At 38.6% G+C, this 27,039-nt stretch overlaps 1 protein-coding gene across 4 annotated transcripts in view; it reads right to left on the bottom strand.

Annotated features, from left to right (window-relative positions):
• Positions 1 to 425: 425 nt before the first annotated feature.
• Positions 426 to 27,039, bottom strand: part of St7l (suppression of tumorigenicity 7 like) — a 59,938-nt gene continuing 33,324 nt past the window's right edge. For 3 of the 4 annotated variants that reach the window (XM_050157516.1, XM_050157520.1, XM_050157519.1), the window contains 3 exons: positions 9,378 to 9,528; positions 5,284 to 5,376; positions 426 to 893 (listed from right to left, as the gene is read on the bottom strand). In XM_050157516.1, the coding sequence (XP_050013473.1) occupies positions 715 to 893; positions 5,284 to 5,376; positions 9,378 to 9,528 (423 nt within the window). In that variant the 3' untranslated portion in view covers positions 426 to 714. The remainder of the gene's footprint in view (positions 894 to 5,283; positions 5,377 to 9,377; positions 9,529 to 27,039) is intronic. The other variant, XM_050157518.1, reaches the window with a different exon arrangement.

Here is a 27,039-nt window from a genome sequence, read left to right as displayed (position 1 = left end):
TCAGCCTGGTCTACAGAGTGAGTTCCAGAACAGCTAGGACTACACAGAGAGTCCCTGCCTCAAAACAAGCAAACAAACAAACAAACAAACAAAGTCCTCTGTCAAAAAATAGGGATGGAATTCAAAATTAAAGGGCTAAAATTAAAATAAAGGCTGACATATAGTTTTATACTTAAGACTGGAAAAAGTCAATAAAAGGATGCAGATACAAAAACTGGGAGAATCTTTGAGCAAAGAAGCATATTCTACATGCAGAACAAGGGTCCCACCTGTGTGTGCCTTCCATATCCTTATTCTCTACCACAGTTTTACTCTGGAGTTAAACATTAGCAAATATTGTGAACTTGTGGCTTCATTTAAATGGAAAAATCAAAAGGTTTGTTCTCAAAATTAGTAGTTTTAAATACCAAAGAAAACACACTAAAGATAAAGAAAAATTGGATTACTCTTTAGTTGGTAAGGAATGCTGTCTTAACCACCAAAAGTAATTACAAAGGCCAACTTTGTAATGTTATAGCATTGTATTCTTAGACTTTTTTTTTTATTTTTTTTTTATTCTTAGACTTTTAAGTAACAGAAGTAGTTCACATGGTCAGAATTCACGGTTGACGTTTATGGTGGGAGCATTAAAGCGCAGTTCTCGCCATTTCCAAGCATCTTTCACGGTTCGTGTAGGTCAGCACAGACAGACCAGAGAGGCTTTCCCGTGCTGTGTTATAAATACTCCACACAAGTCCTTGAGATCATACTCACGGCTTTAGCAAAGACACCCATGACTTCGGGGAACTGGTGCGTGAGAAACGCTATCATTGCTGTAGAAGAACAGAGTCCTGCTGTAAAGTGGATGAAGAAAGGAAGCTCCTTTTTTGGATAAACAGAAACATGATGAAAAGCTGCAAGGGAAAATTGGTAAGAGTGAGTTTTATTTCAGAACAAACCAATTTTAATATTTTTAAGTTAAACCTAGCTTTGAAAATTAAAAGTGTGGCTAAAGGGAAGTAGAAAAGACAAGATCTCCTGAGTAAATTGGGAGCATGGGGACCTTGGGAGAGGTTGAAAGGGAGGGGAGAGGCAGGAAGGTGAGCAAAGAAAAATGTAGAGCTCAATAAAAAATATTTTTAAAATGTGGTTAAAAAAATAACAAGAACAAAGGTAAGAGAAAGCTATTCAGTATATCTGCATAGTCAGGTGACTGTATTGGGGTCTGGGAACAGGAGGGCATCGTGGGAAAGAACGTGAACTATAAAGTCATGCTGGGTGGTTTTGAAAAAGAGCGCTGTCACTTATTAGCTTGCACTAAACCCTGCAGAAGTTGCTATGGAGCTGTTACGAAGAACAGTGTAAGCATTTAATAAATGTGAGTTGTTATTAATTCTTGCTCGTTGAAAGCTCAGCAAGCAGTGTAGAGATAAAGAGATAGACATGTCTTGGGGAATTTCCCAGAATCATTGCTTAATAATTTTACTCAATTATTACTATGTTCCATGCGTGACAGTTCACCAACTGCTATGGAAACAGAACTAAGAAGCCAAGGCTCCGGCCATAGTTGAAGTTCTTTGCCTTATTTTATCACATTTCTACATGTGAGTATTATTTTTCTGATTTTTGTCTCATTTCTCATTATCAATTTTATTCAAGTACTTAGATATTATTCAGACTACTTGGATGACAAATGATCTAGAGCGAAACCTATCCGCGTGCCCAATGCACAGTAGGTGCTCAGTAAATTCCTTTTAGACGAGAGCTATGCGAAGACTTCATTAGTCAGGAAGTTGACTGCTAGGACATCAACCCAGGAATTCCTGATGTAATACCCTGCAGCAGTAAGGAATGACTAATTCCATGCTGAACCAAGGTCAGCTATAAATTTCAATTTTTAAAAACATAACTATTAACAGAGAAGGTTATACCCAAGTTGCCTTCAATAGCCACAATATTTTATATATCTTATACTATACCCAGAAAGTACATATAAAAAAAACCCCTAAATTCATCTTAAAAATCCAGATTTCCAGAGCCTCCAGCCATACTTCATGTAAAAGCACAATAGCACTCAACTTGGTAAATGCTAAAAGCATTAAAAGCTGTCAGTGTTGCTCTTTCAGCACCAGAGAACCAGCAAGCCCTTCTGCCCAGTCCCTCATCCAAGAGTAGACGACTACTTCCAGCAAACACAGAAACAAACTCTGGAATTTCAGGAGGTGGGGGATAACACAATAAAATTAGTATTAACTAAACCCTAAAGCATTTATGGTTTTTAAAGTTCTCATTTAATTGTTGAAATAACCTGAAGATAGGTAGTATTGTTTTCATTTTACAATAGAAAGACTGCACAGCTTTAGTAACAAAACTTCCTAAAATATGAGACTTTTATATTGTAGGAGAGACCTAATTATTTCTTTTCGGATTGCTCTGTAGATTCACTTGTCAGTCAATGTTTGGCTAATACATCAATATAATGGATGACTGACCAGTACAGAAACACTCCCTTGGAACAAAAGTTCAAATTTCATCACTGGCTTGTAAAGAAAAATTTATCAGGAGGCATAAAAGACGACAAAATAGCTATATGAACTAGGGGGAATAGTTCAACTCTCCACTTATGAGTCTATAAGCAAATTCCAGAAAGCTGTAAGTCATATCAAGGCTGAAGGAGAATTAAAAACAAAAACCATTAAGTACTCCTGGGTATTAGAACTCCACATTATTAAAAATTTGTTCATTCCACCAGTCAGAAACAGAAAAATATACTGTAAGAACATATACTATAATCAAACACACCCTCCAGCATATCCCTCTGTGTCTGTGTCCTGGAGCTTTGTACCCTGTATGGAGATAAGACTTAATGAAGGCTCATCAAAAAAACCTAACTGTGGACTGAAGAGATGATTCAGTGGTTAAGAGCACTGGCTACTCTCCCAAAGGACCCAGGTTTAATTCCCAGCACCCACTCTGCATCTCACAACCATCTGTAACTCCGTTTCCAGAGGATCTGACGTCCTCTTCTGGCCTCTTCAGGAATAGGACATGCATGAAGACATATATACAGCCAAACACCCATATACATGAAAAATAAATTAAGATTTTAAAAATCTATGTTTAAAAAAAACTCTATGTGATCTTGTAGCTCCTGGTTCTGGTATAAGAAATATTAATATGTAGGCTAGGGAGATGCCTCAGTAGTTAAGAACAATGACTGCTTTCAAAAGGACCCAGGTTCAATTCCCAGCACTCACATGGCAGCTCACAACTGACTGTAACTCCAGTTTCAGGGGATCTGATGCCCTCATACATATATACATACAGGCAAAACACCAATGCATATGAAATAAAAATAAATAAATCATTAAAAAAGAAATACTAATTCTTTTAGTATAAATGTACTATCTTAATACAATAAAAACTTTTGTTATTTCACTGTATTTTTTGAGACAAGGCCTTGCTATATGTAGCCTAGACTGGTCTCAAACTCACGGACCTCGCTCTTCCTCAGTCTCCCAAGGCTAAATAAGATTATAGGCATGTGCTACCATGCCCAGGTATACACTTGTGTATTGATTGACTTAAAAATTGATTTCTCGACCTTAAAAATATCTGTTCCTTTGTAAATGGAAAAATAACAGCTAGGGAAAATAATAGTTAACCCCACCTTAAGTAGGCAAAAGCAATTTCTCTCACTAATGACCTCCCAATTGCCAAAGTCAATAGATTCTTCTTAGTAATTGCCTGTCCTGGTATCTCAGCGGCGACTCCTCACTGACGTTTCTTCTCCTTAGTTACTAGGATATCTAGTTCTTGTCTCTGACTACTCCTCCACTAGATTTTCATTTGCTTTCTTGCCATTAGCTCCTTAGAAAATTTTGTGCCCTTCTGGTTCTACCCTATACGACACAGTACTCCCTTGTAATCTTAACCTTGTAAAGGACTCCTTTGGTTACCTAGAAATGAAACTCCTTAGTCTCTTTTGTGAGACTGAGAAAGAAATGTCAGGGACCCTGTCAATTCCATTCAAATAAGCTGACCTTGTTTCTAGTATACAGCTAACTGGATGAGGCACAAACATGGAGGTAAAAACACAAGCTCTCCGAGAGCTGTGGGGCTGGTGCGGTGGCTGAGTAAAATTCTTGCTGTGCAAGCATGAGCACCTGAGTTCACAGCCCCAGGACCCACGGAAAAACCCAAATGCCACATGCCTGTAATTCTAGAGTTAGCAAGTCACAGTCAGGCAGATCTGTGGTGCCCACTGGCCAGGCAGCTTAGGTGAATCTGAGCTCCAGATTTAGTGAAAGACCTTGTTGAAAAAGTAAGGTGGAAACCATCAAGCAGAACATTCAGTGTTGACCTCTGACCTCCACATGCACATGCATACAACAATGTGAACACACACCACACACACACACACACACACACACACACACACTAAGAAGCTGGAGAGATGGGTCCAGCAGTTATGAGTGCTGCTCTTGCAGAGGGCCTGAGTTCACAGCAGCCACGTAGCTCACAACTTCCTGTATACACTCTAGCATCCTTTTTTAGCTTCTGTGGGCATCTGCACACACATGTGTACAAACAACAGACAAATAAAAATATAATAAAAAATTTTAAAGTAGAAAACACCTTTTTTGTGTGTTCTTTCAAAAATCCATGTGTTAGAAATTTGGGCCCTTGGGTGGCACAATTATGAAGTGGAACCTTTAAGAGATGGGTCTAGTAGAAGGACCTTGGGTCAATAGAAGGGATTGTGGGAAGGAAGCTTGCCTTCTTCCTTTTTTTCCTCCCTCCCTCCTTGCCTTCCCTCTTTCTGATAAGACAGAATCACTTGCTTATTTGCACGCATGTTCTGCCCTTGCTATGCACTTTACTGGCTGATCTGCCAAGGGGCAGTCTCTACTCAGAGCCTGAGCTTTGCTCTGTACACTCTGAACCTCTAAAACACAAGTTTAATAATCTTTCTTCACAAACCCTGCATCATGCATTTCATTACAGTAACAAAAAGGCAACTAATATGGCATACCCATCTTTAATCCCAGCACTCAGAGGCAGAGGAATTTCTGTGAGTTCAAGGCTTCTGTGGTCTACATAGTGATTTCCAGGCCAGGGATACACAGTGAGACACTCTCTTAAAGAAAACAAGCAAACAAGCAACAACAATAAAACAATCCCAACACACACACACACACACACACAAATGAAACTAACAAAAAGGTGACTAACACAGAAACTGATCTAAAAATAACCTAAGCAATTACTTGTAAGTTGAAAAAAACAGAAGTATTTACTTACTAGGCAATAGCTCTCTATCAGCGGTCTCTGTGCAGCTGGGATAAGGGTAAAATAGATGTCCCTTCTCTAATGGGTATGGAATCATTCTAAAAGCTGAAAAGAAAAATACATTAGCATTCAATTTTATCTCACTCATCTATGCTATAAATCAAACCTATTCTGCAGACGTATTTTTATAACTTTTTCACAAAGCATTTTATCTTCTTTTCTGGAGAGACATTTTAGATGAAACAAAGTGAGCAGAAGAGCACATGAGCGCAGGGGGAAAGACTAAGATTTACTAAGAGAAGAGCGAGTGGTCTAGTGTGAGCCTAAATGGAATGAATGCTAGAAGACACCATTGGCTAAGGCCTCTTTGCCTCAGTCTCCTCATCACAACCATAGCCTCAACTTCACTACTGTAAATCCTGCTTCCTTAAGGAATCTTCAAGAAACAGTACTGAGTATACTTGTGCTCTCAAGCTACAAGAGTTCTGCTGACTTAGTACTCTATCGATGAGGCTCACAAAAGTCTTCTACAAGAATACACAGTCAAATACCCACACACATAAAATAAAATAAATTAAAGAAAAAGACTATTCAGATCTGCTTCAGGGATCATGAAAGTCATTATCTGCCCAGTGTCATTTATCAAGATGCATGGAATGTAGCATACATTATACACTTGGTGAAAACCCCTCCAGGGCCAAGCAGAATACCAGGTAATAGACACATACGTGAAATGAATGAGAAAGTCCCTGGCTTTGAACACCTGCTAATCAGCTAAAAGAAGCCTAACTACTCAAAAGCATTCAATACAAAATTTCAATTTGATTTAGTTCTCTATTGTCAAGCACAGTATGGTTGTTGTTAATAAGTGGTTATACAGATTTCCAAACTCTTGGTGCACAGATAATGATGTCCTCATGTCTTACTGATGATGGTGGTGGCAGTGGTTATTAAATGCAGGGTCCCAAGCACACTAAGCTTGTATTCTACCTTGGGGCCTTAGTAAATATGACTTACTAGTTAGTGGGTCCAAACAGTTCTAAGAACTCAGAAATTTGAGAAAATATACATAAATTGAAAAGTTTGATTCTTACTTCATTTAAAGTAAACCTAATTTCAACAAGCTGTGGTTTCTGAACCTGTAGTACCAGCTACTCAGGAGACCAAAGCAGGATTGCATAAGTTCGAATTCAGTGCTGACCTGAATGGCAACATGGAGATATCCATCTTAAAACATTTCTTACGAATGAGCTATAATTAGGAACCTTTGGGACACTGCACACTTTTTCTACCTTAGGACTGGATCATCATCATCATCATCATCATCATCATCATCATCATCATTTCCTGCCCCACACTGATTTGTCATGTTGTTTCTTTTAGTCATCGCAGCTAACAAAACAAAACTGCCGAATTATGAAGACACTAGACAGAGATGGACCTACGCTGAAACTGAATTCTACCTGGAGTTAACGATTTAAGTGGTATCTGGAGATGTTGAGTGCTTCCATTAAAAATATAATAATGGTACAGGCAGTGGTGATGCACACCTTTAATACCAGCACTCAGGAGGCAGAGACAGGTGAATCTCTGTGAGTTCAAGGCCAGCCTGGTCTACAAGAGCTAGTTCCAGGACAGGCACCAAAGCTACAGAGAAACCCTGTCTCGAAAAACCCAACACACACATACACACACACACACACACACACACACACACACACACATATCCCCACACACAATAACAGAACAATCGGTAGAACTGTCTTCTGGGAGTGACCTTCAGTAGTCTACCTCTGGGAGCTAGCATTGTCCACTGGCGTGGTAAAGAGGGAAAGGAAGAAGGGTCTTTGCTAGCAATTCACATCTAGAAGACAGTTTTAAGTTATGACCATAGGTTTATATGTGCAGTTTTCATAAAGTACTTGTGTCTTCTCTGCACAATGTTCATGATTTTAGCACACCTAAGGTTAATAGATATCACTGAACGACAATGCATGGGTCAAAAGACAAAAAGTACAGCAATAAATTAGCTAGTCTCTTTGTTATAATGCAAATAAACACATTTTAGATAAAGAATAACGGTCTAGAGCAGCCAGAGCAACAGTGAGAGCCTGTCTCAAAGAAAAGAAGAAGGGGGAAGAGCAATTACACTGTAAATGGTAAGCCAGTCAGAGTGAGACTGTCTTAAAAGAAAAAAACAAAACCAAAAAACGAAAGCAAAACCCAGACAAAAAATAGCAAAATACTGACACATACTACAACACAGATGAACATTGTCAATATTATGCCAAATAAGTAAGATCCAAAAAGATAATTACTGTGTAACTACACTATATAAAGTACCTAAACTCATGAGTCAGAACTGTGAACACTGAAAGGTGAGAATGAAGAATACTATGTGTGGGCTAGAGAAAGCCCAGTGGTTAAGACTACTGACTGCTCTCCTAGAGGACCCGGGTTCCGTTCCCAGCACCCATATGGCAGCTCACATCTGTATGTAACTAAGGTTCCAAGCATCTAACACCCTTACACAGACATGAATGCAGACAAAACACCAATGCACATAAAATTAAATTAAATTAAATCTTAAAAAGAAGATATTATTATGTGAATTTCAGTTTGGGAAGATGAAAGTTCTGGAAATGAAAGTTGATGACAGGTACTCAATAATGTGACCACATACAACACTCCTGAACTGGATTCAGACAGCTACAGTGGTGAATTGTATGTAAAGAATGTTTCAGCACATTCACAGCCTAAAGCCAGGTGTGGTGGTCCAGGCTTACAGTTCTAGCACTTGGGAGGCGGTAGCAGGAATCAGAAATTTAAGATCGTCATCAGCTACACAGGAGCTTGAGGCCTGCCTGAACCGCATGAGACACTGAGGGAGAGAGAGAGAACGAACAGAGCTGCTGCACTGACCGTCAACTTGACCTAAACCGATCACCTGAGAAGAGAGAACTCCAATTGAGGAACTGCCTCCACCAGACTGGCCAATGGACATGTCCACAGGACACTGTCACAATTGCTAATTGAGGTAGGGGAGCCTAACCCACTGTGGGTGGCGTCACCCCTGGGCATGTGGGTCTGTGCTATCTAATACAGCAAGCTGAACAAGCCAATAAAATGTTCCTCTTTCTATGGTTCTGCCTTGAGTTTCTGCTTTGGCTCCCTCAATGACAGATTGTAAACTATAGAATGAAAGTTGCTACTGGCCATAGTGTTTATCACATGACAGAAAAAAAAAAACCAGAACAGCTGCTGTAACACATTTGAAAACAAAACAACAACAACAACAAACCAGACCATTTCTTATTTTTATATTGTAAAATTTATTTAATTTATGTGAATGAATGCTTTGCCTGCATGTACATATGCGCATCATTGTGTGTCTGGTGCCACTGGAGGTCAGAAGAGGGCAACGAATCCCCTAGAACTGGAGTTCAGGAGGTTGAGGTCACCATGTGGATGCTGGGAAACAAACTCGGGTTCTCTCCAAAAGCAACAAGTGCTATAACTGAGACATGTTTCCTGTTCACAAACCAGGTTTTTCGTTCGTTCGTTTGTTCCTCCTTCCTTCCTTTTTTCCTTCCTTCCTCCCTCCCTCCCTCCCTCCCTCCCTCNCTCTCTCTCTCTCTCTCTCTCTCTCTCTCTCTCTCTCTCTCTCTCTCTCTCTTTGTTTGTTTTTTAGTTTTAGAACAGGGCTGGGTGTACATCTCAATGATACAACATATGCTATTAGTATAATCAGGCTTTGGTTTCAACCTTCCTTACCTCATCACAAAAACTAAATGAAACTAACAAACCAAACAACTAAAGCAACAAAACTTAATCACATTAATAAATCTTGTAAGCTAAAAGGCATACATTTTCATTTTCTCTCACTACAATACTCAATTTTAGCAAAATATCCTAAGAGTTCCTCTATCTGCTTTTTCTAAATGTGACCTCAATATATTTCAAATTATTTCTTCTACCAAATATAATGCCACAGAAGTCATTTGAAACTACAAGTCCTGAAACTCACACAATCATCTGAAAAGACTGCATGTGGATGCAATGAACATTAAGAGAGATTAGCATTACATCTGGCCAAGAACACTTACTGCCTTCCCACGTACACTGCAAGAGGTTCAGAGCACCTTCTATCCGTTTCCAGTGCTGCAGATGAAAGAAAGCATAGGCAATTGCCTCACTGTCTCCTCGCTTCAGGATGTGTTCCGGAGGTAAAATTAAACTTTTCATCTCTAGTAAGTACTGCAAAAACAACACATGCACACCAAGAAATTAAATAGTGTTAAGTGCAAACATCCACAAACATTTGTAAATGTTACAAATTGGTTTAAAGGCACACACACATTAAACTAGTTAAAATAACATGCAATTCCAACTGGAAACTTGCTTAAAGTACTTGTTATACTTGTAAATTTCCAAAGTTCTTTCCTATAGGTAAGAACAAATTGACAAACAGCTTATGTGACCTTGCAAAATATAAAATGGAAAGTTAAATTGAGGAAATAATGTGAGACAAATACTTCCCCCCCTAAAAAAACAAATAAATGTAAAATCATAAAATACAACTTAGTGAAAGTACTTTGTGGCATCATTCAATTCTGTTTTTCTTTTATTCCTATTTAATGGGTAGAAAACTTAACTGTGGGGTAAAATCAATTCATTTATATTCACTAAGTACAAGACAGTATGCTCACTACGGAACACCAAAAAACCTTCATATTGTAATGAGAAAAACAGATTTCTTAAGTAAATAATTATAATCAGATTGTGGTAGGGCCCTTTAAAATTACAAAGCAATAGGAAATACTAATTTTGTCTTGTTTTTTAAAAATATTTATTTTATTATGTATACAATATTCTGTCTGTGTGTATGCCAGCAGGCCAGAAGAGGGCACTAGACCTCATTACAGATGGTTGTGAGCCACCATGTGGTTGCTGGGAATTGAACTCAGGACCTTTGGAAGAGTAGGCAATGCTCTTAACCTCTGAGCCATCTCTCCAGCCCCTAATTTTGTCTTGTTTTTAAAAAAGCTTTGTTGAGATATAATTCACATAGCATTTTTTGATTATTTGAGAATTCAGTGGTTTTTATTATATTAAAATAAGTGCATCCACCACCGCAGTCAGCGTGTACACACTACATCACCTGAGGGACTCTGGACCCTCTGATACCATTCGGTCTACTCCTCATTTCTCATTCCTCTGAGCCAAGTGCTAACCTGCTTTCTGTCTCCTTAACTGCCTATTCTGAACACCTCATATTATCATAATACTGTTATAATATATGATATCTGTGGAAACGTGTGACTAGTTTCTTTCACTAAGCAGTTTGGAGGCTCATCTAAGTCACAACACATAGTGGTACCCCCATTTCTCTTTAGAGTCAAATAACAGTCCTCATAAATACACCATGTTTACGTATCCAGTCATTAGCTGTCAGACATGTGCCCTTCCCACGTTTTGGCTTTTAGAAAGAATAATTCAGGGCTGGGGACATAGAGTGCTTGCCTGGTATGCATGAAGCCCTGGGTTTGATACCTAGCACGTAAAACAAAGATGGTGGTGCACACCTGTAGTCCTAATACTCAGGAGGTAGAGGCAGAAGGATCAGAGTTCAAGGCCATCCTTGACTACACTGTAAGTTCAAGGCCAGGGTTGCCTACTAAGAACCTGTCTCAAAAACAAAACAAAACAAAACAAAAAGCAAGCAAGCAAGAAACAAAAGCAAATGGTAATATAATATACTTTAACAAATATTTATATACAAGCTTTGGTATAAATCAGTTTCATTTCTCTTGAATAGACACCTTGGGATGGTAACGCTGAGATGTACAATAAGTATATGTTGATCTGAGTTGATATTTAAAGAGAATCAGAATGAGGATAATTACACTGGGAGTACGCAGATGTCAAAACAGAAGATACACTCAAAGCACAGGCCCAACGAGAGCACGGGAGAATCTTAGAAATAAAAAAGTAAGGATTTCAAATCCTTAAGCCTTAGTAATTAATCTAACATATTCATTGTACCAATACATCTGGAATGATATTTCTTGGTTTATGAAGTGCGTCTCTCCATGCAGCACTAAGATCACTGCCCATCTTCAATTACTCCTACTCCTGATGTCTCTGGCTCCTCAAAGTGTAAGTAGGCAGTCTGCTCATCAATTTATTTTAGCAGATGTCACAAACTATGAGATTATTTACTAATCCAGTTTGGGTACTTAACGTTTCCCATTCAGTTTCTTAAAAGGAATGCAGCAGAGGTTGCGTCCTGGTCAGGCAAAGCCCATTTGCTGCCTGGTTGGGTTCTCTCTCCTCAGCGCCCTGGGCCTGTATTCAGGCGGGTAATATTCTTTCTAATCCTCTCTAATCCTGGCCCATTTTTTTTGAAACACAGTAAAAGATCACTCACACTAGGCAGCTGTGGGAAAATGGACTCCAATGGCTGACCTCTGACACGATTCCTCAAGCTCCTTGCAAGTGCACTAAGAGCTTCTTCAGGAGGAAGCTCAGTGTTATCACAGTGGGAGAGCATCGTCAGACCAGTGTAGCAGATACAGAGGAAAACTTTAATTCTTAAATCACGTCCTTTCTACTAAAACTCTAACTTAGAAATGCGGGGTTCGGGGGAAAGCCCCACTCATTTTCACTTAGAATGTGAAAGCTTTACACAAAGTAAAGTATTTACTGTTTGGGGCTAAGTAGGCAGATAGCTGGTAAAGCACATCAACTGAATATGTCCAGAAAACACTTGTTTGTCAATGCACACAGTACATAAATAAATACGGCACATTTAATAGGAAATGATAATTCATAATTTTAAAATATGATTTGTATTTTGCTTTGGTTTGGAGTCAGTGCTGGAACTCAGGCTGCCAAGCACACTGCATAATAACACTTAACCACTGAGCTAAATCCTTAGCCCAAATATCCTTTACAAATTGACTTTAAAGCAAAATATTTTTTTCAATTTCTACCAAGGTAAAATTTGGTCCTAAAATATAAGAAAAAATTCGGTTTCTAAAAAAGTACCTGTGCTAGAGAGTTAGGTCAGTGGTTAAAGCACTTACTGCTTTCAAAGGTCTTGGGTTTGGTTCCCAGCACCCACAGGGCAGCTCACAACCACCTATAACTTTAGTTCCAGGGGATCCAAGGCTCTGTTTTAGTCTTTGTGGATATCAGGAACGCACATGATGCAATACATTCATACAGGAAAAACACTCATAAAATAAAAAGAATTTTTTGTATATACTTAGTGGATCTTGGGGACAGCTCAATATAGGGCATGTCCTCAACACATTCCAAGCCTTGGCTTTAGTCCCTAGCATAAATACACAAAAGTGCATTTAAAATAAGATATAACATTATTACAATACTCATTTTATGTCCTTCAGAAATTGCTGCTCAGGAGTTTCTGTTACCAGTGTAGACTTTAAGTTAATGCACAACAAAAACTCTACCCTACAGACTCTCTGCAGCACCTAGTGCATTCTACCTACCTAAAACAGTCCCTGAAATAAGCTGATATACACAACAAAATGTCTTCAAATTCATCCATCAGTTTTTACTTAGACACTTCTATAGGGAACTGTGTGTGCAAGTACACAAGTGTAGACCGTGGAGGCTAGACGCCAATGCTACATGTCGTCTTCTATTGCTCCCGGTTTTCAAAACTCTCTTAATTGTTGTAGTTATTATTATTATGATGATGATTAGGCAATAGAAATAGTAGTAGTGGTAGTAGCAGATCTCCTGAGTAAACTGGGAGCAAATGTCTTTCCCCATTGAGACATGTTGCAGGTTCTAGAATATTACTTTTTCATTTAGTCTCACTCTAGTTTTCAGGACATGGGCAGACTGTACCCCAGACCTTTTGTCTGAAATGTAACATGAATTATCTAATCCAATTTTCAGTAGTCCTTATTTCCCTCTGAAACTTCCCAAGACTGGCCTTTACTGTATGCATTTCTAGTATTCTCATCTTCTGAACTCCTACCAGGGAGGCCCATTAAGCTCCAGGGCTTCTCTAGTTCACAGCTCTAAATTTTTCCACATTTTTCCTACAAACTAGTTGTAAACATGTAGTCCTGTTTATCACAGCAATGACCCCATTGCTGGTTGTTGCTGAAAGAATCAAGTTAATGGAGGAGATGTATCTTGACTCTAGTATAAGATATATAATCTATTATTGTAGGGAAGGCAGTGGCTGGTATGGCTGGTCCAGTTGAGGCAGGAGATTGAGATATTACTAGTTGCATCTTGGAACAGGAAGGAGAGAGCCTGAGCTAACACAAAGATAGCCTAGAACCCTGAAGCCCTATATTTGCCATCTAGACCAAAAGGTCCTATAACCTCCCAATGCAGTACCACCAGCTAGGAACCAAGTGCTCAAATGCAAATACATGAGACATTTTATATTTAAGCCAGAACACATGCTTCAGCTTAGCAAACTAAAATAGACTCCATTAAGACAAGGGGCCAGGTGGTGGCAGCTGCCCTGCCCGTGCCTTGGGAGACAGAGGCAGGCTTATCTCTCCTCAAGGTCGGCCTGGTCTACAGAGTGAGTTTCAGGACTGCCAAGGTTACATGGAGAAACCCAGTCTCAAAAAAAACATTAAAAAAAAATAGGACAGGGCTGGAGAGATGGCTCAGAGGTTAAGAGCACTGATTGTTCTTCCAGAGGTTCTGAGTTCAATTCCCAGCAACCACATGGTGGCTCACAACCATCTGTAATGAGATCTGGTGCCCTCTTCTGGCCTGCAGGGATATGTGCAGGAAGAACCCTGTATACATAATAAATAAATCTTTAAAAAAAAATAGGACAATGGGTGAACAAAAGCTTAGAGAATGGCAGGTGGAGAAGACAGTGAATATATATACAACAATAGGGAGATATAATAAGACACGACTAATCCAGGAACATTGACTTGAGATAAGAAGCGAAACAAATGGTGCGAAGACTGTAGAGTCAGAATGAAGAGTAATACTAAAGGGTCGGTTCTCACCCTATAAAGAACAGAGGTTTCACAGAAGTCTTAGAGCGAAGTGAAATTTGCTAGTTCGGTAGAAAACTGGCAATACAGTAGAGAGGGGCCAATAGCAGGAAGATCAGTGGGGAATCTGTCTAGTTGTCCACACGAGAAATGGTAACATTTTTGAGACACGTCTAGATATTTAGAAATTCATATAAAGTACTTGGCAATTGCGGTGAACACTTGTAATCACTGCACTTGGGAAGCTGAGTCAGGAAGACCATGAGTCTAAGGCTAGCCTTAGACTCTAGCAAATTCAAGGCCAGCTTAAACTACTCAGTGAAATCCTGTCTTGGGGTGGGGGAGTAGGGAGGAAAAAGGACAGGAATATAAATGTCTGATTACATTTACAATAAGGAGAAATAATAGTTAATTTTGGAAAGTAGAAGTTGGCTAAATAATGAACTTGTTTTTTTAACTTTAGAAATTTTTTGAAATATTTAACATTTAAAAAAATCCCTTGTTTCAGTAATAAAAGCAACAATAACATGTATTTTTAAAAGTGGGTAGTGAAGGTGCACAATAATCAATGAGAATGGTGACGCCTAGATCGGAAAGACTTTTTAAAGGATATAATATGCTAGTCCTTTGAAAAGGGCAGAGGGAAAAAGTAATGTAGGGAAGCCAGGCATAGTGGCTCTTGTGAGTTTGAGGTCAGCCTGGTATATACACAGTTAATATCCACCATCACCTCTATCACACACACACACACACACACACACACACACACATACACACACACACACACACGAATGAAAGGGCTAATGAAGCCATAAATCAAAATGAAGAAATAAGAGAAAAATACATCCAAAAATTCAGTTTGAAACAATAAAATATCTGAATTACTTTTATAGGATGAAAATACAAGTCTGTAGATGAGAAGAAAACCAGCATTAAAAGATATAGATTTGGAAATTATCAGCAAATAAAATGTAGCTGGATACAAGCCAAAGCCAGCATCTAGTGTGTGCTGCTGGACCTCTTAAATGACCTCTGAATAACCCCATTATTGTATTGGTAATAAATGAGAGAAATGTCTGGCACAAATCTAGTTTCTAAATACATACTTTAGTCCCTTGTTTTTCACTAAACATATTAAAATTAAGCTACTCTGGAAGCTATAATTAAAAGATAAGATGATATATGATCAAACATTTGCTCTCTGTCCCTTCTCCCCCTTTATTCAGTGCTTGGGATCGAACCCAGGGCCTTTGTGCATGGATGGTTTCTTTAAGACTCTAAATCATACCCAAGCTTACACTCAAATTCAATTTAATTTTCAACTGCTTTGATCTTTATAATTTATCCTTAGATTACTCTTTTCTATTACTCTGTAAATCTTACAACAGCTTTTGACCAAAAGCAATATAATTCTGACCTGAAGTAATGATAATGCTTTATAATCTTCCTCTTAAAGGCAGAGGTTAAAGAAAAATCTCTCTGAAGACATCTGAAATTAAGGTCCTTTGCTCTTGATCAGTCATGCACACGAAGAACCAATTTATCTCTGCAATTAGTGTTCTCAGTGCACATTCTATGAGATTAGACAGGCAAGCTGAAAGCAGAGTCTATAAGTATGTACTGGGGAGTCTAAACACAATGCCCAGAGAGAAAGTAAACACAACTGTGATGTGAGTAAAGCAAGAAAAACATAATTCCTGTTAGCCTCGGGAGCAAAGAAGAGAAAGGGAAGACACTGAGGTAAAACCCCTTTCCTCACCCTGTAGAGTCAAAGGAGAGGAATCCGTAGCCTAACTCTGTAGTTGGCTATACTGCGACATAATGGAAAGGCAAGGCTCTCACTGTGCTGTAGTCTGGACAATAGACTTCAACACCATTTTCCTATTTCTCCCTTTACTTCCACTGTGCCAGCCAGAATTTTAAATAACTGTTTCTCTCATTTGTTTTATATATGCTGTTAATATGCCCAGGTTAGCCCTGGCATAATACAAATTGATGAAACTCAGAACATCCTACAGGATTCCATTTCTGATCAACCATAAAGGATTTTACTTTGTTCTTCGTTTTTGTCTTTTTTAAGATAGGGTCTTACCATGTAGCTCTGACTGTGTACAGTTCAGAGACCCACTTGCCTCTGCCTCCAGAGTTCTGGGATTACAGGTATACACTACCATGCCCGGCTCAGAAAGGATTTCATTTTCTGTCTATCAATATATTTTAAAACTTCTCTTGTATCTACATAAGTTTCCAGGTGTGGTCTGCTTTCTTGAAAAGATAACAGCTTTATTTGGAAAATAAGAAATAACTTTTAACATTTTTAAATTTTAACATTTTAAACATTTCAACATCTTTAAAAGCTACAGATGTCATCTTCCTAAATATGTGTTCAGAATACAGAACAATTTAGTTTTTGTTACTTGTCTTACTTTTATTATTATTTTCTTTTCAAGACAAGGTTTTGTGTGACCTCAAACTTGCTATATAGCTGTGGATGACCTCTCAATTTGTGATCTGTGGATTTTAAATTATAGTTTAATGAAAAAGGGTCTGATTCATCATGGAAATCACTGGGATTGCAGGAATGGGCCACCACACGCTCAGCTCTTCTGACTCTAGGGATTAGACCCAAGACAGCATTCATGCTAGGCCCTCAGCCAGTTGTGCTACAATCTCATCCATATGTTGTTTTGAGACAAGATCCATACATAGCTCAGGCTAGCCTCTACTTCAAGAGCCTCCTGCCTTGGCGCCATCGTTCCTAGCTTGTCTAATGTTCTCTCTAGTCCCAAGGTCTGGTCTACAAAGCAAGTTCCAGGACAGCCAGGGCTACACAGAGAAACCCTGTCTCAAAAAAAAAAAAAAAAAAAAAAAAAAAAAAAACAGACAGACAGACAGACAAAACAGAAAAGAACTTGTCAGGGTCAGTGAGATGACTCGTCAGGTAAAGGGGACTTGTCACAAGCCTGGTAGCCTGGGTTCAATCCTAGGAACCCATGTAAAGGTAGAAGGGGAGTACTTGACTCCATAAATTCAACCTCTGGCCTCCACAGCTAAATCATCTGATGTGCCCCCCTCATCACACACATATCACATCCTATCACATTACATCACATTAATATATTTATTTTTACTCTGCTTTGAGACAAGATCTAGCCTTGCTGGCCTGGAGCTCAAAATGTAGACCACCCATCCTGGCCTCAAACTCCCCAAATCAACTTTCTTCTATCTTGTAAGTGCTAGGATCAAAGGTGTGCACCACAACGCCCAGTTCTTTGCATTTTCTTAACACTAAAGATGAGCAGAATTTAATCTTAATGTTTGTCATGAGAAAAACCCATTGTTCTCCCCCATCTCAGATAATCAGAAGCTCTAGCGCTGTTTGTTGAGGGAGTTCTTTTTCCCATTGGATTGCATATGTGCTTTTGACAAAAATCATATGACATAACACATGTGGGTATATTCTTGTACTTCCCACTGTGTGGTTTGGTTTTGCAAAGTAATTACTTCAAGCTTAAATATAAAAGTAATAGAAATTTTAAAAATGCCAGTAGTTTGCTTATAAAAACTTTTGGAACTGGAGAGATGGCTCAGCAGTCAAGAGCACTGGCTGCTCTTGCAGGGGCAAGAGCACCCAAATGGTAGCTCAGTAACAGTCTTTAACTCCAGTTCCAAGACCCAATGCCCTCTTCTGGCCTCTGCAGGTGCCAGGTATGCATGTCATGCACATATATACATGTAGGCAAACACTCAAACACATGAAGCAATAATAAATAAATTTTCTTTAAAAAAATTCCTCAAGCTATAGCTAGTCTCTAAAGTGATCTATACTATTCTAGGTAGTATATAAAGTATCATGTTAAGAATAGTTTCATCTACAGATCACTGAATTCAAAGGTTCACCATTTACAATTCCAGTGATCTATGATAGCTGCAGGGCACATATCTAGACTGTCTTTTAGGCTTGTGCACAAATCTGAATGCCTAACTGAGTGAAACCCCCAAATATATAACACAGAATTAAACCTGTTTTCTGATCTTCACAAGGTAACCTATGGTGCTCTGTAGTAGGAGGGCCCGCTTGTTCGTCTCGGCTGCCTGGTTAGCTTTGCCCCAAAATAACCACACAGAAATTGTATTCACTAAAACACTGCTTCGCCCATTAGCTCTAACTTCTTATTGGCTAACTCTTATATTAATTTAAACCATTTTTATTAATCTGTATATCGCCATATGGCAGTGGCTTACCCGGTAAAATTCTCATCATCTGTCTCTGGCGGCTCCATGGCACCTCTCTGACTCTGCCTTCTTCCTCCAGAATCCATTTAGTTTTCTCTGTCTACCTAAGTTCTACCCTATCAACATGCCAAGGCAGTTTCTTTGTTCATTAATGGGAATCTGCTTGCCTCAGGTGATTGGCAAGGCTAATTAATACGAAAGGAAAACTTTCTATAGATGTAAATATTTTAAGATTGTATTCAGCTGTATCTTACCTAACAAAGTGGCTCAGAAGGTTCTTCAACATTTATACCTCACCCAGAAAACCCACTTGGGGGTTTATATTTCATGGGTGAACATACATGTGATTATGAGATTCACAATAACTTGAGGCATATTAATTAAGGGTATAAATGGTTTCCTGTAATAATCATTCATATTCATTCATTTTTTTAAAATGTTTTAATAAACATTTTATTTTAAAGAGTCTAAGTCTTGTATCAGAAATGGCTTGGTTAAATCATAAGGGGAAGGTAACTATGACTATCTATCTTTAACCTCATCGAAGGCATGAGAAGGGAGATAATATTACTTAAGTAGGCAGTAAGTGCAATCAAGCAGCTTCCAAAGCGTGTAGTATATGACAGACAACTGGCTACCAGAGTAATCAAAGTCTCACTTGCAATGTTGAGGCTACCAACTTTGGCTAATGCCTAGCCTAACTGACAGACCATTTTTAGAGGCAGAAAAAAATTTTGGAACCATCTTACACTGTCTTGACAAGATTTGGCAGTCTTTTTCTTCTGTCCTGCGTATCCAGTCTCTCATTTTTTTTTTTTAAAGACAGGCTTTCTCTCTGTATCCCTGGCTATACTGGAACACACTCTGTAGACCAGGATGGCCTCAAACTCATAGAGCTCTACCTGCTGAGTACTGGGATTAAAGGCATGCACCAATGCACCACCACTGCCCAGCTTCATTATTTGTTTAAGACAGGGTACCTCATACAGTAGGCTGGCCTCAATCCCAAGAGTCTCCAGCCTTTGCTTCTTCCTGAGTGCTGAGATAACAGATGTGCAAGGCCACATAAGGCTACCATGTTAAGGATTATCATCCATAATAAAAAAGACAAATATAATTCTTTCTATAATAATACTTTTAGAAAGATAAGTAGAAACCTCCCAGCACATGGGAGGGTAAGGAAGGAGAATTACTTTTAGTTCAAGGTCAGCCTGGGCTACGCAGGAGTTCTAGGATAGCCTGGGACTCAGTATAAAACCCTGTCTCCAAAACTCAAAACACAACAACAAAAAGATAACCTGGGCTGGAGGGGAGAGAATTTTCTCAAAACAGCTAAAAATCAAACCAAACTAACCCCAAATGCCCCAAAACAAGAAAAAAAATGTACAAAGAACTTAAACGGGTAGCTCTTTAAAGATGATACACAAATAGCACATTAAAAGATGCTCAAATTACTGGCCACTGGTGAAGTGGAAACTAAAACCCTAAGAATCTATTTCACACCCACTTGGGATAACTGTAATAAAAAGGCGGACAATAGTAAGCATGAGCATACAGGTAAAGGTTGAAAACCTTCGCGCATTGTTGTTAAGACAGGAAGGTCATTTCAGAAAAACAATTCATTACAAAAGTAAGCACAAACCCACTATACAAGCTATCAGTTCCACTAAGGAGAAGAGAAAAGATGCCCACACAAACATTTGTACATTTTCACATCAGTATTCTTTATAGTAACAAAAAGCAGAAAAGGCCAGGCGATGATGGTGCATGCCTTTAATCAATCCCAACTCTCGGGAGGCAGAGACAGGCGGATCTCTGTGAGTTTGAGGCTAGGCTGGTCTATAGAGGGAGTTCCCAGGAGAGGCTCCAAAGCTACAGAGAAACCCTGTCTTAAAAAAAAAAAAAAAGACAAAACAACCAGAACCAACTCTAATGTTCATTAACAACAGATTAACCAAAATGTTATCATCCATAAAAAGAACCAAAGTACCAATACAGTATGCTAGGTAAAAGAAGTCAAGCACGGAAGCCACATATTGTACAAGTCTACTAACATGAAAAGTTCTGAACAAGTAAATTCATAGAAACAGAAAGTAAAATAATGGCTGGCGGGACTGGCAAGAGGAATAGAAAGTGTCTACTAAGAGTACAGTGTTTCTGCAATGATGAGTAGTATGTCCTAGAAATAGATAATAGTAATGATTTTACATCATGTGAATATGTCAGAAGCTATTGAATTCTATACCTTCAAAGAGTGAAAATTATATGAATTATCTCAATAAAAAGAATGAAACGATTTTATGGATGGAGAATAAGGAATATGAGGCAGGGATGGAAAGATGGCTCAGGGGTTAAGAGCACAGGCTTCTCTTCCATAGGACCAGGATTCGATTCCCACCACTCACACAGCAGCTTACAACAGTCTATAAGTACAGTTTCAGGGGATGCAACACTCTCTTCTGGCCTCTACAGCCACCAGATGGGCACATGGTACACAGACATATACAAGTAAAATGCCATACACATAAAAATAAATAATAAAGAATATGAGACACTAAAAATGAATAAATAGAATGCTGTAGGATATCTAAAATATATAAAATAATTTCTACTAAAAATAAAAATATTTGACTATTCCTAAAGTAGCTAAAAGATAAAAATATTTTTCTTTTTCAGTGACTTGAAAAAAAAATTTGTTGAACCAAAGTCATAGCCAGGTAATGAAGACCAAGTTAAAAAAAACATGAAAACAGGGCTGGGCGGTGGTGGCGCACGCCTTTAATCCCAGAACTTGGGAGGCAGAGGCAGGCGGATCTCTGTGAGTTTTGAGGCCAGACTGGTTTACAAGTTCCAAGTACTGTTCCAGGACAGGCTCCAAAGTCACAGAAAAAAACCCTGTCTCAAAACAAACAAACAAACAAACAAAAACCCAACATGAAAACATGCTATTTTACTATGGCACTATATCACAGTACTCATATAGTGAAACTCATCTAGTAGAAAAAAAAATCTATATAAACAATCAATATTAATGAAATACCTCAAAACAAATTCATAGCAAAGAGATTTCGATCATCTTTCTGTCACACTTCTAATAGCTTCCAGCTTTAACAAATTGCACAGCTCTAGACCTACAGCCATTTCATTATGTGGAAGTTGCCAGAAAATATTTCCTGCTTAAAACCTTTTATCCTCTGTCATTTTACTGCTCAGATGCAGACAACTGCTTGACAAATTTGAATAATAAATTTGTAACACAAAAGAAAATTTAAAAGTAAATATTTATTGAAATGATACTTTTCAAGTTATTAGAACCCACAAGTTTGAGGGAAAATCCCCTAAAGTCTTTTATGTTTGCTTGCTTCCAGCTGAGAGTCAGGGACAGAGCCCAGAGCAGGGGAAAGAGCTGTGCATACTTCATCACTTATAAAACCTGGCAAAAACAGCCACAAATTCCATAGCTCTTCCAGTTCATATGACATCAATATTATTTAAATGGGGTATTCTCAAGTTGCTAGAGCTTAAAGTTCCTCTAGCAAGTCTTAATAGCGACCCTGCTGCACTCAGCACAAACCACCGGCTGCAAACAACAAAGGTGCATACAAGCACACGGAGCTGTGTATTCTGACAGAGCTGAGTGTTAACTGCTCTGATAGTTGGTTGAGGGAGAACTAATTAATTTCTACCTATAAATCAAAAAACTAAAGTTAAAAAACCTATAAAACAGTCCTATAAAAGGATATTTTGCATATGACAAAAATTTACTATTGTAAAATACAATCAACAGCAAAACAGGAGGAACGAGATAATCCCAAGAATTGACAAATGGCATTACATCAAATCAAGATGCTTCTGCACAGCAATGGAGCAATCCCTGGAGTAAAGACAGCCTATGCAACAGGAAAAATGTTTGCTAACCACAGATCAGACTAGCAATTAATATACAGGATATGTAAAGAACTGCAAAATTTAAATACCCCAAACTCCACAAATCACCCTATCAATAAATGAGCTACCCAAAATATAATTGCAAATTATATTATATAACACTTAAAAAGTTTCTACTTGGCTACATATTACATAAAATTGAACTTAATAAAACAAATGGATGAATGAACTAAGTAGAAAGTTTTTAAGGAAATGAACAATAAATATTTGAAAGAGCATTCAATATCTTTAGTCATCAGGGAAATGGAAATTAAATCTGCATTCAGATTCCACCTCGCCCCAGTTTGAACTGTTATCATTAAGAAGACCTATTACAGAAAACGCTGGTGAGACTGTGAAGGAAGAGGAACTTTCCTTATAAACTGCTGGTGGGATTATACACATAACTAGCTACTACTGAAATCAGTATAGGGGTTTCTCAAAAACTGAAACAGAACTACCATCTGACCCAGATGTGCTATTCTTGGATAGACACCCAAATGACTCTAAGTCAACAACAGAGACACTTGCAGATAGATCCACTGCACTATTTGCAACACCCAGGAAAGAGAAGCAGCCTAGATATTTATCAATACACAGACAGATAAAGAAAGGGCAGCACGGGGCTGGAGAGTTGGCTCAGTGGTTAAGAGCATTGCCTGCTCTTCCAAAGGTCTGGAGTTCAATTTCCAGCAACCACATGGTGGCTCACAACCATCTGTAAAGAGGTCTGGTGCCCTCTTCTGGCCTTCAGACATACAGACAGAATATTGTATACATAATAAATAAATAAATAAATAAATAAATATTTAAAAAAAAGAAAGGGCAGCACATGTATACAATGGAATTTATACAGACATAAAGGAAAAAGAAATTGTGGCATATGCAGAAAAGGGGGCAACTGGTCATTACGTTAAATAAAATAAGCCAGACTCAGAAAGACAAATACTACATTTATCCTCAACTGTGGAACTAAGTTTAAAACTTTATATACAAAGCTGGGAAGACATCTCAGTTGGTAAAGCACTTGCCCTATAAGCACGAGAACCTATGTATGAGCCCCACAATGCACGTTAAATAAACCATCAGGCTGTAGTGGCCAGCATGGGCTGCATGAGACCTGGTCTCAACACACACACACACACACACACACACACACACTTGCATGCATACACGCACACACACACTTGCATGCATGCACAAGGAAACTCAAGCTCAAGCAAAGGGAAGTAATTCATTTAAAACCATATAGCTAGGAGAGAGTGGAGCTGGAATTCAAACTCCAGCAGTTTGGTAGTAGAATCCATTCTCTTAACTCCTCTGTAGCATGAGAGTGGAGGGGTTTTTGTTTGTTTTCTAAGATTTACTTATTTATTTTATGTATATGAGTACTCTATCTGCATGTACATCTGCACACCAGAAGAGGGCATCTGATCTCACTACAGATGGTTATGAGACACCATGTGGTTGCTGGGAATTGAACTCAGGACATCTGGAAGAGCAGCCAGTGCTCTTAACCTCTGAGTCATCTCTCCAGCCCCCGAGACTGGAGGGTTTTATTTAAAAATATTTATAGATTTGTATTTCCAGTAATGATTCTGATCAACCTTCCTAGAAAAATGAGAAACTAGTAAAAGTAAATATACAAGGATTAACAAAGCATGAAGAATTACCAGACCGCAGTCCAAAGACAGAGAGTCAGCCAAGTGAGCCACAGTTAAGTTGTCTTTATGTGGAGGATCTTACAACTGAAGGAGATGGCTAAGAAGCCATTCAACATTTTGTCAGTGTTATAAAGCTAGGGAAAGAGGTGGCAGTGCTTGTCAACAGTGCAAGTGCTTCTAAAGCTAAGGGTTAGATGGGGCCCTGAATGGCTGAATCCCAGGTATAAGGGTGAACCAGAAGTAGCTTTAAGTCATCTGGGTGGTCCAGAAAATAGCAATCCCTTAAACATAAAGTGATTAAAGTAATATTGGCTTACTAGTGCTTCTTGCAGTCATCTAAGAGTGAAACAGTATTTTCTGGAAGAACATAGTATCCAAAATTTCAACCTAATTTCACAACTTTTCAAACAAAGTATCTGGTGTGTAGACCAAAAAATTAATTATAAAAGAAGCCATGATGCAAGAGAAAGAAAAACACAGTAAGCCAGATATGAGGGCATAGACTGTAATCACGGCACTTGGAAGATGGAGGCAGGAGGATAGGAGTTCAAAATCATTCTCCGCTAAATAATGAGACCAACTTGGGCTACAATGAGGCTCTGACACAACAATAATAGCATTTGCAATTATAAAACAAGTAATTGTGATTATTAAACTAAAGGATGGAAATTCATAGTTCATAGTTTCTTAAAAAGAAAACTCCAGATCAGATAGCCTTATCAGAAAGATCTATAAATCATTTAAAGCAGAAATGATTATAATTATATATAAATTATCCCACAGAATAAAAAACAAGAGTCTAGGCAGAATGTCCAGAACTAAATGGGACATTTATATCACATGTCCCCTCTCAAGGCTCATGGATCATTTTACAAAAGCAGAAAGAGAGGACAAGCCAGAGGTGATGGCTGACCACAAGGCGATGTATTCCAACACAACAGGGCAGCTACACAGACGGAGTCAGTAACTGTGCAAGGAGACCAAATTCCAGCAGGCAGTGGGTGGGCAGCCCACCTCTAGCAGAGGCGCTATTGACCACTGCTGCTGGAAGAGGGGAGAAGGAGAGTGTGCTTTTGTTCTGGATGTAGCCCAAAGAGCTTACTCATATTCTAGTACATGGTTCTACACCTGGGTACATGCTGGCAGCACTAAGTGAACTCTGTGGTTTAAAAATAAGACCAGTAAGAACCCCTATAAAATTGAGAGAGAACAAAGGCGTGAGGAATCAGAGAAGAATTGGAGTAGAGAAAATGGAGGGTAGAACTGACCTTAATTCATTTATAACACCAGCAATAAAAGAAAACTACAGAATGAGTACTAAAGAAAGGAGGAAGTAAGCATAATTAATGATAAAACCGTCATTACTCTCGCATTACTCTGGGAAGGGAGGCGCTGTGCCTGGAAAAGGGCAGTCAAGTGGACATCCGGGGGGGGGGTGGTACTGCCCTGCTTTTTACCTGACAGGCAAGTGTCTGCTTTATGTTAAACCATTACAGTGCATGTTTCTGTTCTGTATTCTTTGCTGTATGTATATTATAGCTTGTAATAAAATTTTAAATTCACGGACCCAGTGTCAGTTAACAAGAAACTTTTTTTTTAAAAGATTTATTTATTTATTATGTATACAACTTTCTGCCTCCATTTATATCCACACACCAGAGGAGGGCGCCAGATCTCATTACAGATGGTTTGGAGCCACCATGTGGTTGCTGCGAATTGAACTCAGGACCTCTGGAAGAGCAGACAGTGCTCTTAACCACTGACTGAGCCACCTCTCCAGCCCAACAAGAAACTTGTATGTCTATAGACTTTATTCTTAGATTTCGGTAGTGGGTGCTGCTTTCTCCCTCTTACGCATTCTCACGAACAAACCCAGGGGCTCACACAGGCCAGGAAAACACCACTACTCAGTCCGACGTCAGTCATTCTAGTCATTCCTTTCTTTTCTTTCTTTTTTTGAGACAGGGTCTCAATATGTAGCCCTCAAACTCTTATCCTCCTGCCTCAGCCTCTGCAGTACAAGAATTACAGGCATGTTCTACTAAGTTCAAGTCATTAATTTACTTTATCATATCTTTATTTATTCTAAAAGGTTTAAAACTTCTTGGAGACTTTCTTTTAGGGGTTAGTGTCTTTTTTCTGACATTATTTACTGTATTTGTGTATGTACAATCACATGTAACATATTATTTATGTTGCCATCAGAGGACATCTTGCAGGAGTTGCTTCTCTCCTTTTCCCATGAGGGTTCTGGTGAATGAACTCCAGCCATCGGGCTTAGCAGTAGGAGACTTACTAAGCTGGCCAACTTGCAGGCCCTGGGGTTAACTTCCACTAACACTTATACACCGAATCACAGCTATAATTTCATACAGTAGTAAGGGAATCTATTCCTGGATAGTCTGTAGGTCCTAACATGGGAAATTGTTTATAAAATCCAAATTTTAATCTTGGGTTTGAGTGTTTTGGTATTTGGATTCTATTATATAGATTAGCCAATAATTTGTATAAATGTAAGATGTACAATATAAAGACAAATAGAGTAGGTCAATTCATCTGAATTCCAACAGACATCAACTTAGCAGTTTCTCTATCTGCTATAACTTCTTATTGGTTAATTTCCCAGATTTCAGTTTTTGTCTACTCAGTCCTAGTTCAAAACCCAGTCATGCATCTAGAAAAGCCTTTGACAATACAGGAAAATTAATTCTGTGATCTGAAATATAAATGATCTATAGCAATCAAGTCACTTAATTGTTTCTTCTCTATAACTATAATAAAGTAGGTCTGAATGCAACTGCATTCATCACCAATATTGAGAAAGAGGAAGTTAAGTAAACCCAATTCAGGTTTTTATTCAGCCAGCAATAACAAAGCCCTTAGGGAACTAATTGCTTCTAAGCAGGTTCCTTTAAAAAAAAAAAAAAAAA

This window comes from Alexandromys fortis, unplaced genomic scaffold (genome assembly GCF_014885135.2).
Source record: "Alexandromys fortis isolate MF-2015 unplaced genomic scaffold, M_Fortis_MF-2015_v1.1 scaffold_78, whole genome shotgun sequence".
Taxonomy (NCBI): domain Eukaryota; kingdom Metazoa; phylum Chordata; class Mammalia; order Rodentia; family Cricetidae; genus Alexandromys; species Alexandromys fortis.
Note: the sequence above shows the minus strand (reverse complement) of the source record. Positions and strands in the feature narration are given on the sequence as shown.